The 11801-nt window shown below is 37.4% G+C and overlaps 1 protein-coding gene across 2 annotated transcripts; it reads right to left on the reverse strand.

Annotated features, from left to right (window-relative positions):
- Positions 1-131: 131 nt before the first annotated feature.
- Positions 132-11651, reverse strand: LOC137295586 (uncharacterized). Of its 2 annotated transcripts, none has more exons than XM_067827008.1 (3): positions 11588-11651; positions 3741-4065; positions 132-3358 (listed from the first exon to the last, which is right to left on the reverse strand). In XM_067827008.1, the coding sequence occupies exons 2-3, from the start codon at positions 4063-4065 to the stop codon at positions 3039-3041; spliced, it is 645 nt and encodes a 214-aa protein (XP_067683109.1). In that variant the 5' UTR covers positions 11588-11651; the 3' UTR covers positions 132-3038. The 2 variants fall into 2 exon arrangements, with proteins under 2 accessions (XP_067683109.1, XP_067683110.1); XM_067827009.1 differs by having other exon boundaries at positions 11559-11613.
- Between the last annotated feature and the right edge of the window lie 150 nt (positions 11652-11801).

An 11801-nucleotide genomic window follows, 5' to 3' on the forward strand; every position in this document is an offset into this window, starting at 1 on the left:
GAAAGAAAGATGTGGCCATCTTGCCAGGTCCGGATATTTTGCCAATATTGGGCTAGGAACAAAATGTATATATGAGGACATTATTACTGTATTAAGAGATAAACTTTTACATGAACAACAACAAAAAAGAAATGTTTATCATGTTTATTTACATCATGTTTTTACTTCTCAGTTACAAAGTCATCATAGCTGTGATTCTAGGTTCGACAGGTCCTGAGAGGTGAAAAAGTGAATACAGCTGCATCATCTGATGAAGGAACTAACCAATAATATTGGGTGCATACATGAAATACAGTTACCTCTTACTTGCATGTACTTGACTGGCTGGGGACGGTGGGTGTCTAAGTGAGTTTAGCTTTTAGCAATATTCCAGTAATATCTTACCAGAATATGGGCTTCACACATTGTACCCATGTGGGGAATGGAAACCGGGTCTTCAGCATGCGAATGCCTTAACCAGTAGGCTACCCCACTGCCCCGAGTCTATTCAGAGATCAGATCAGAGATCAGTTTCTGGACTGAATCATATCTTACTGACCGCCTCTAACCCAGTATTTGATGCAGCATTTCCAAAACATGCAACATTGTTTCAAAACCCCTTCCCCTTTAATCCTGATGACACATGAAAGTCCTCAATAATCAGCCTGCAGCCTACATACACTGGACAAAAATAGTTAGGGATGATATATGTACATTTTCAAATTATGACTAATGATATATAAATTCATAGACACACTTATAAAATATCAATCCCCCAAAACCAATATCCATAACTTACTTTGTCCGATACACTTGAACCAAACTAGAACTGTTCACGTTTCACCATAATGTATTTTGGTAAAATCCTCTTGGGCAGCCATTTTTTAAACCCCATCCATCTTTAATCTCACTAGCCCAACCGACCTTTAACAAATGACCAGTCTCTAAATAGATTGAAAGACACCATTTTCAGCTGTTCCCAAATTTGTCCAGGTGATAATCTGATTTATTCCACGGATTCAAGTTCAAAGAAATCAAAACAGGAAATTACAAGAAAATCAGAAGTGATTTCATTTCAATGAAAACTAACTGAACACATATATTAGATCTTAATACGTCAGTGTGCAGGGTTTATGGACAAACCTGACTTTATCAAAAACATGTGACCATCACAAATTTCTATCCATCAGTACCGAATACATTTTTAATAATGATGATGAAGACAAACCTTATAATGGAACATACATCTGTTGACTGAGCAAGTGTTCCAGTGGTCAGTAAAATGCATATGTGCTGAACTGGTTGACCTGAACTCTTGATGGTGGAATATACGGTAGAAAAGTACTGGACACAGTCAATTAGGATGATGATACTGTACATCAATGAGAGGAATCCTCCGAAACACTGCCATTTATACCCTACACTGTTTCCATATACTTCACATCATCACACTGCAATATATAACTGCCAATAGCATCACAATACACTGTGTTACATCCATCAGATGGACCAGCTCTGTACAAGGACTATCAGGACTTGCTGGCTTTAAACCAGACATACATATTTATTGTTATACATAGTTATACACTGTTATCACTATGGCTACAGAAAGATAAGTTAAGCATTACCTCATTGTGGACAAAGCTGACACTGGGATTCATAACTTTTAAAACATATGCAAAAAGACATAAGTTTTACTAAAAACATGAGTCTTACTTAAAGCTAATACAGAACTCATGGCAATATATCACAGTAAATTCACATACATTAACATCTTGTAACAGGTATGGTAAGTATGAAGCATCTGTGCTCCATGACTTACTGACGATTGGTAAGTAATTTTTATACAACACTTAAAGAATTCTAAATCTACATCTATCATAAAAAAATATACTAGGGGTGATTTGTCAAGTCACCTAGTTGGTACCCTAGGGGAACCTTCAAGGCATTATATAAATATGATATACATTACCCAGGAAGTTGAGAATGTGTTTGACACTTGTCTGATGATCTTCGGAATTGTCAATGTACTGTATTCTTATTACCTTTCTTATACATATTCAAAATCATGATTCTAAAATGTGAAATTCCTTCTGAAAACAATTCATTTAGAAAAACATACTACATGCAAATTGGAATGAAAAAACATCACTTCTGTTATACAGCCAGCATCTCCACGGCAGACCCTGGGACATTTATCTAATTATACATCCTCAATCCTTCTCAGCTCCACCAGCTAATACCCATCCCCATTTCAGCTTCAGCGAGGAGCGTTGTAGGGTCCTGTAATACTTGTGGGTTCCCTACTGCATTATTAACACATGACCATATACATAGCATTATGTACATGGACCTGATTCAGGGATTCATGTCACGTGTTGGATTGTGCTCATCCTTGTTTAGCAGTAGTATCTCCATTAGATTGCTATTTTGTCCTGGGACCTCTTTTCCAAATATAGTCAAAAGTTGTTGTGTCATACTGTTCTTTACAAGTAAAGCATGGTTTTCATTCATTATTCAGAAATTTGTTGACATTTTTTCATCATTTGATGATTGTGTTGACAATAACTCAAAGTACTTGTCCCTTCAAGTGCAAGACATCAATGTTTGGATGTATCTTTCTTTACATGAGGAATTGATGAAAATTGATAATTACATTATTCTCTGATGATGTGACAAACAGTTATTTGAGCCTGTTTTAGTTACATCATGTCTATAACAGAAAGAAAACACTCTCCTTATCTTAGTGCATCTCTTCAACCTAAACAACAGCAGTCTACAACAGTTTTCAAATCCTTTCTTAACTACTTTACTTCAACAACATGGATGACAGGAGATGAATGCCTAACTTTCACTCGGAAGAGACAATTTTGATTTGTTGTTTGACTTGAACTGAAGTTCATGAGGAATCAAACTTCTCTCTAAAGTTATACAAGACAAGAGCCATGGAGTTTAGTCTACAAAGAGGGCCTGTGTACCAGTAGATGCACAAAGGTCTGGGATGTTAATGGTAAAATAATGGAGATACAATTTATCTAGGATGCACGCTACACCTTGTGTCAATGTGAGTTTTGCACCGTATGCTTGATGATGTCCCATTCTATAGTACACTTGTCCTCACAGGCCCGAAGTGCCTTTACAAAAGCCTGGAACGTTGCTTTGCCTGCCTCACGCTGTCTCCACTTCGTAAATATATTAAACATCTGCAAGTATGGCGTATGACCAGCTAATTTGGCCTGTTCAATTTGGGCTTTGGTCATTTTAAGTTCAACGGCAATGAATTCCCAACCACTGCCAAAAGCCCCCACCATTCTGCTCAACTCTTTCTCTTGTATCTTGTCTGTCCTGCGTGAACCTGGCACACTCTCAAACCAGTCTTCTGAAACAAAAGACAATAAAATTCAAATAATGACACCATACTTGACAATCTGACTTAAACCTGAACATCATGGTGAAGACACATCTTGGATCTATAAACACATGGAATGTAAATATTTCATCAAATAGCTCTCAATGACACCAAAATGACTTGTTTTTCAATGAGAATACAGATAATGAGCTACCAGATGTCATATATATTCATCTGTCACACACACCAACAGGCAATGCCAAATATTAGAAATTTAATTAGTTTTTTTAAGTTTAATTAGTTGGATCACTCGCAGATCACTTATTCCAAGTTTGGTTTAATATGGACAATAACTTTTACTAAAAGTTAACAAAGGACAAGTCTTTTTCCATAGGTGAATTTTCACGATTACCTTCCTCAGCTTCGGAAACTAGAACTGTGTTTTCGAGAATTTCAGCAACATGTGAATATCCAGCTTCTTTAATCGCATCTAAGAACACTGTATAACCATTTCTTCCCGAGTTGAATAATTTAGTCAGGAAGACATCAGTCCTCTTGCTTCGAATATTTGGCATGGCATTTTTAACTTCCTCCATGTCATCTACAGAGAAAATACGACTCTGAAACATTTTATCAACTAAGTCTTTTCCATCAAGTTCACTTTTAAGGAGTTCATAGTTCAACTGTAACCGTTTTTCATCTTCTGGAGGAAGTCTGCCTCTTTGCTGAGTTGCCATCTGTGAAGAAACCAACAAAAACACCATACAGAAATTAATAAAATGTTCATATGAACTGTTCAAGATATACATTCATATAAAGTCAACAAAGATAAAAACGTTACACTCATTTCAAAGTCAATAATTTGAACATTTTTAAAAATGGGTTTAAATAACGATTGCATTCAATTCTCTTGTCATTAAAGATGCTATAGAACACAGATCATGTTTGTCATGGAATCGGTTCCACCAGAAATGCGACTACAATGACCATGATCAAAAACTGTGAGTCACAACATAATGAAATTATGTCAATATCGGGTGTGTCCTCCATGGGTGCGATACAACGTCTCCTCATAGATTGGATGATGCATCTGAACACAGCTTGGGGAATGCGCTGCCATATTTGTACCAACATGGCACCAAGCTCCTGCAAGTTCTGTGGAGGGTTCCTTACTTGATCTTGATTCATCTATGGACACAACCCTATTCCAATATCACTGGGTCCATCTCAGGTGCCGGTGTGCCAGAGAAGACGTTGGCGTCGATGGAAACGGGTTAGAATTCGTCCACGATATAGTCGACGGGGACAGTCAGCTGTGGTGCCAGTTTGATGGACATGTATCTGGAGATTATGGATGGTCTATCAACTGCATCCAATAACCCTCGTAACATCAGTGACGGACAATGCCGTATTCAGCATGTCAATGGCACATTCATGCTTAATGTTTGACAGTCATGGCATTGCAAATCAACGAATAATTAACCATTTCTGAGATGACACTCTACTCTGCTACCGTGAGATCAATTGCATGTGTATCAATAGGTCACTTGACTTGTGGCACATGGAAACGTGATGCAGTGCTCTCCCTCTTGCTAAGTAGGCCAAACCAGTAGAATGAATGTGTGACGTAATACCCTTGACAATGCATTTAACCATAATCACAACAAGAGCTCTTTCAAGAAAAGTTTCAAAACACTATTTGCAAAATAAAGAGTGTCAAGTTTTTATTTTTGCTGAGTTTATTATATAATCCTCCTTGCATTACCTGTCTACTTAGTAGATCTTAAGGGTAAGGTATGGTGAAGGCATCTCAATAAAACAGCAACATAGTTTGCCAGCTGACCAAACATGACAACATGATCTAGGGAATTGGCATGTGCAGAAAACCTTGCATGTTAACAACCTTATTACTTTATTTAACACATATCTAATACATACATGAAGACTCAAATATGTAACTTTCTTAATGAAATTGATGTTTTATTCTTATCCTGACTCATGCTTAATTGCTTATCTCCTCTTCCTGGCAAACGTAGTGGAACACCTGAAATCCCTTGAAGTTCCCTTCTAAAAGAAGCGTAAAAATACACTCACCCACGAGTAGCCCCCCTTTACCCATTCACATGGTCAGCTGATCGGCCATGATTGTCACTCTCTCCATAACAATCGCTTGACACGAAAATTATAGGAATTCAGCACGCCTGAAAGGGGTGGCTGGCAGGGCTTTTGCCATGATTCAGGATAAGTTTAATATATCAATTTTATTCAGAAAATTACATATTTTTCCTTATCCTGAATCATGTTTAATTGCTTACAGAATCCAACAGAAACGGCGGTGGGTCAGACCTGGACGCTGGATTCTGCTGGCTGTCAAAATTACGTCCTATAATTTTCCCCCTTAACGGGACCTTGTAACGGTGATAATTCGGTCCTATTCTTCTAATAGTCATTTGTAGATTCTGGGGGGGATCACATCCAGTCAAACTTGTCTTCTGCAGAAGGCTTCGTTGACTGGAACGTGATGATATCCAAAATAACTAGCGTTCTGCTAGTGTCTGATGCAACTGAATGTCAAGAAAATAATAATAATTTCTAGGCTAGGGCTCTGACTTCATGCGGGTTGGAGGCTTGCAGATGTTCCAATCCTGCTGCTTTATATGCTCTAAGTATACCAGCTCTAATCCACACTGAGATAGTGTTGTGGAATACTTCCGTAGGTGTCTCAGTAGATACAGGGATGAACAGGCACTTGAAACGTTGTCTTCTAGACTTGCTCCATGTGATGTATATCTTCAATGCTCTGACTGGACATATTGATAAGTCTTGCGTATCATGACATCAGGATTGAAGACAAGGCCGGTATGCGGAACTGTCTGTCCAAATGACCTGGCAGTTGATTCTTTGCAATAAAATCCCATTGTAGACCCAGGTGAGCTGTTTTTTCGTGACTTGCATCAAACTTCGTACAATTAAAGTCTACAGCAGGAATTTGACCTTCGTGCAGCTGTAGCCAAGGCAAGTGAAAAAACAGCATCTTCTGAGTCAGCAGTTCAGCAGGTCGAGCGGACTTGTGAAATGCTGGAATACAGCATTTAGATCTAAATCTGTGTTGTTGATCTTCAAACTTGAAGGAGGGTAGTAAGGCAAGTAACTTGGGTACTTTAGTCAGCTTGGTCCCCATTTCCATGGTGACGACTGACCTGAGAGCTGCCAAGTATGTAGATAATGTAGAGCCTTTCAGACCTCTGGAATGGCGTAAATGGCATAGATAATCTGCTATCTATGGATGTGTTGCCTTAATCGCCGTGAATCCTTTCTCCTGGTGTATGCCTCAAATTGTTTCCACTTGTCATCATACTAGGGGCGAGTGGATTTCCGTAACGCTAAAGTAACTGCTTTTGCTCCTCTCGCCGAGTATCCTCTGTGCTTTAAACAGGTCTTGATAGGATCCATACGTGAAGTTGGAATGCAGATGGTTTGCCATGCGCCTGTTTTGTGTGAGGATGGACGAGAAGATTCTTCCAGTCTGGTAATTATAGCACTGGTTGTCCTGACTCTTCTTTAAGTGTTGGAAACCAATGTCTCGTTGGACAGTATGGCGCGACCAAGATCAGTTGTAGCCCCTTCATCTGATTTTCTCGATGACTTTTTGGTAGCATCACTGGAGGGGGAAACAAAAACGTGTTTCGTCCTTCCCCCAGGATGCTGTTGCCCAGTCTAAGGGATCTGGTACCGCGACACAAATGTTGAACCTAGTTGAAGGACCAAAGGAATGAAAAACTTATCGCCATATACGTGACCCCAGGTGCCTCCAGCCGCCCTCGTCGGGCAATAGGGAGAGAGTGACAATCATGGCCGATCAGCTGACCATGTGTGTGGGTAAAGGGAGGCAACTCGTGGGTGAGTGTATTTTTACATCCGCTTCTCTTAGAAGCGAACTTCAAGGGATTTCAGGTGTTCCATTACCTTCACCAGGAAGAGGAGATAAGCAATTAGCATGAGTCAGGATAAGGAAAAACATGTTTACTGGAGTTCAGTTGATCATATGTATGGACATATATTGTGTTAATTACTAAATTAAGGAAAATATACACATTTGATTATTTGCATCTGTAAACTGATAAAACAACACTTTGTCACTGCTAGTTAAATCTGAAAAATTTCTTTGGTAAATAGGCTTTTAACTTAAGTACACAATAATGCGTGTATGTATTTCTTTTATGTAACAATAAAGTTCTGTTTGTTCGTAGCACATAACAGTGTTGGCTTATGCATTTTTTTCAGGCAATTAAAATGGCATGCAAAAAAGTGATTATTTCTCCCTTGCTGTGACCCATACACGTTATTTGTCACCATTCACTTTATGTCCAATCATGAATTTATAACAACACGACAAATGTTCCCATTTGGCATTTCTCATGTCTGGAGTAAATACTCCAAAATTACAAAGTAAGGTCTGATGTGACAAACTTATTATATGTTATGTGACAGATGCACAGAAGTGCAGCAAGGGGAACTATCAGCTGAGTTACAAAAACAAACATCGATTATAGGATCAACTGATAACACACTGATTGATTAATTACTCTTATCTCCCACAGCAGATTTGTCTAAAGGTAGTGTTTATGTGTGTGGATTTACTATTCCATACTGAACATACCCTGTTGTGAAGTGCCTGTGTAAAATCAACATGCTTCCATCAAAGAATTAACCACCAATATGTTGACAATTATTGGCTAACTAAATTACTCTTTTAAAGAATGGTGGATATCATACAATTACTTGCCAGGTGTGCTATCTTGAGTGGCCAATGAGGCCATACACCAATGTGGAAAACCTGAAACGATGTATCAGTTCTTTCGCATATTAAACTGTTAAACAAAAAGACATATTACATGGATCAGGATTATTTACCAGCTGCAGATGATTGGTATATTGTTCTTTTATGCGGATATTGATGGATATATTCCTGAACAAGGTAATAGCCTGACATTGTTGCTACAACTTCAGATAGTTTTAATTTCAGTTGTTACAAGAGTGTATTTTCTGTAAATTGTATTATTTACTACGTGGTAACTATTATTGGGTCACAATGTTTAAAGTTTTGAGTGAATGTCATAATGGGTTACATTTCGTACCATAAATGTTCAGTGCTTTTCATACTTTGGCAGCAGGCTTCAAGGTAGTGCTTTAGATTTACCTCCCTTTGATACGTGTTGTGCGTACTTCCAGGAGGCTACCAGAAGCTTCTACATTAATGGCAATGGTCATATTGTGCTCCAACACTCAGGAATCAGTAACAGTGTATATAAAGGCAGATTACTGTGTTGACGAGACGCACAGATTATCTGGAGTACACTAAACTGCCTGCCTTTATCAACGTTCACCCTACATAACCGGTGCCTGACCGCTCGCCATGTTATAATCAGTATAGCTGTTTTTCACTCTCAGACCAAGACTTTGGTGAGTTGACATTATATTTGTGACCCGTTACTTTAGATTTGACTCAGTTGTATTGTACATAAAATCTCTATTGTGTATCTTTGTAGCTTGCCTGTGCTTTCTGCTCAATACAATATTATTGAAAATTTCAGACTTGTCAGTGTTATATTTTGCTGGTTCTGAGGGGATTTCTTATACCTTTTGTCACTTATTAACGGTAATAACCATTACACAATATTTGCATTTCGTTTTTACTCATTTGTTGTAGCATTAGTGGGTTTGTGTTAAATATGATTCATGTTGGCAATCTATACAATGTCTTGATATTACAGCCATGTCCTAAATTCACTATAAGTATAAGCAGATTGTGTGCTTTTTGATTAAGTTTCAAAATGCATACAAATATGATAATAAACTAATAAGGATTGTTGCGGTCAAATGCCCTATTTATAGTTACATTGAGATCATGTGGTCTGTTGTAAGTCACTTGACTGTAAAAAGAGAGGTAACTTGGGGCAGAGGCATGCGATGCTATGGAGTTTTGGGAGGCTGACACAAGTGACAGTGTCAGTCAGAATTCAGTGTTGCAATACGGTTTTTCAACTGGCAACAACAGGGACACAGTGTACACAGAATTAAGAACAGAATAAAGGTTTGCTGTGTTGGAACCGTAGAAGTTATTTGTACAGACATTTGCAGCGGTGACAAGGATTGTAAGACAAAATATACAGACTGCCAAAGTTGACATTCACCTTGCTGTCGCTAATTAACTAAACAAACAACAAACACCATTTTTTTATATTATTTACTTTATTATGTTGTCTAAACATATCAGAAGAAATAACTGAAAAAGATTCAATAGTTTTTCTGTAGTATATACGAATAACGAAAATATTCCAGGGTAATTAGCCAAATCCAGTCAATTATTGGGAGCCAGTGATACAGCTACTATCAACTGCGCATGGCACAGGCAAAGTCATGAACCAGTCACAAATTCTGGGATATCATCCAGGTACTCATGGGAGAACAGCAATAACAAAATCAACAACCAGTCCACACAAATTGCTCTGGATCAGTGCCCTCATAAACACAGTGACTTACTGCTGTAGTTAAAAGTTTGGCCTGTCTTTTGAATCCCTCACCAAATACGTGCACAAGAAATCAAACATATTTGTATCTTTTTGTTTTAGAATAGTGTTGCAATTCATGATCTGTCCTTGTGTTCAACTGTGACATTGCAGTATTGTTGCACAAATGTATTACACCCACTACGTTGTATTCAGTACTGACGTCATTTTGTTATGGGTTTGTAAGGCATCAGGGCTGTGTTGTTTACATTACGAAAATAAACATATTATTTTACGCTGTCATTTTATTTTTGAGGAATACTGTCATTGTAAATGTTAAAAGAGCCAAAAGAAATGTACAATTGCAATATGTGGAGAAAGGCATTTTTGTAAGGTTTCAGTGCAGTGTTGTATATGAAAATGAAGATTATATTATGCTGTCATTTTTAGTTTTGAGGAATACTGTGATTTTAATTTTTAAGGGGGGTGTTAGTGGGGCTTGCCCCCATTTAAAAAGAGCCAACCAAAATAATTAATATTACAATGTGTGGGGCTTTTTGTAAGGTTTCAGTGCAGTGTTGTTTAAAAGGAATCAAACAAAATTTTAAATTACAATATGTCTTGTCTCTCAATACCACAGAAGTGTGGCCTGATCTTTGATCAAAATGTTTTTCTCAAGCATTGAAAACTTTGTCTTGATAGCATTTACATTTTCCTAAGTGGCTAATTATTCCCCTAAGTAGAAGCAGCAGGTGTATTTCTCCATTTATATGTTGTTTCAAACATAAATGTTTTCTCTGTTTCTCACATTCTGATCACTGCTTAAAAGCCTTTCATGTATCATTCAGGAGACTCACACTTTGAACATTACTTAATCCCCTTTCATGAATAATTTAAAAATTCAGATGCTTTTGCTTGCCCGATTGGAGCTCTTTATACTCAAGTATTGATAGAACATACTTTTTAATGTGTTTAATGACTATTCTGTTTCTTTTAATGTGTATGAGATATATAACCATCTAGATGTGATACAATGCTTCTATAGTAATATATAGAGAGTTTGTGTCATTTTTGTGTCAAAAATGGAAATTCACCATAGATCATGGTAGTGATATGGAACAACATTTTGTTATCAATTATGAATGACTGATATGAACAAATTTCATTTCTGTGACTAAACATGTCATGAGTTTTTTATTCTTTGGCTGGAATTTATTAGAGGTGGATTTTGTCTTAGGTTGCAATTTTGGGGTGGATTTTGTCCTAGATTCACTGAAGATTTTTTTACTAATAAGAGAATTAAATGTTAAATGTTAACAACTTAACATGCAAAGTCTCACTTTTCTTGCTGATAAACCCATATTCTCTATTCAGAAATATAAAGAAGTCTACATTCACAATAAGCATAATAACCACATCAAAAACTGCACCATTCGCATCTACACCAATAACGTACAATTGTAACAGTATGCTGACAACTGTCGTAATCGACAGCTGGTGAATCATAACTGACTGACTGGCAGACAAATGTCGGACCTGCCCCTAAATCAATATACATCTTGGGCACATATGCATGTATTTCATTTCCTTACAAGACGAAGGCCTATATATATGTTGCAAGAATAGCGGAATATTCTTCGCTGAATGTGTGTTTTTTCGGCTATGTGTGACTGATTATATATATATGAACATGCAAGAACATGGGTCCTTTACTTAAATACCTACGTCGCCCTGTCTTTCACAAGCTTACCTTTGAAAGGTCCGATCGACAAGGTAACAAACATTAAAGAAACCGGAAGACAAATGTTGGGAGCGGTTATTATTGATAGTGAGAAGTGAAAATGTATCATGCATTACTTGAAATTAAGTAAAATACAATATAGAAATTTTTTGGAAGAATATAATGATGTCATACAACTCTGAGACCAGTGTCATATTTTAGGAACATTTTATCAATAAATACG

This window comes from Haliotis asinina, chromosome 9 (assembly GCF_037392515.1).
Source record: "Haliotis asinina isolate JCU_RB_2024 chromosome 9, JCU_Hal_asi_v2, whole genome shotgun sequence".
In the NCBI taxonomy this organism is placed as follows: domain Eukaryota; kingdom Metazoa; phylum Mollusca; class Gastropoda; order Lepetellida; family Haliotidae; genus Haliotis; species Haliotis asinina.

Coding starts and splice junctions, on each gene's coding strand:
- LOC137295586 (XM_067827008.1), bottom strand. CDS start 4,065: ATGGCAACTCAGCAAAGAGGCAGACTTCCTCCAGAAGATGAAAAACGG. Junction 3,359..3,740: donor AGTTTCCGAAGCTGAGGAAG/GTAATCGTGAAA, acceptor CTTTTGTTTCAG/AAGACTGGTTTGAGAGTGTG.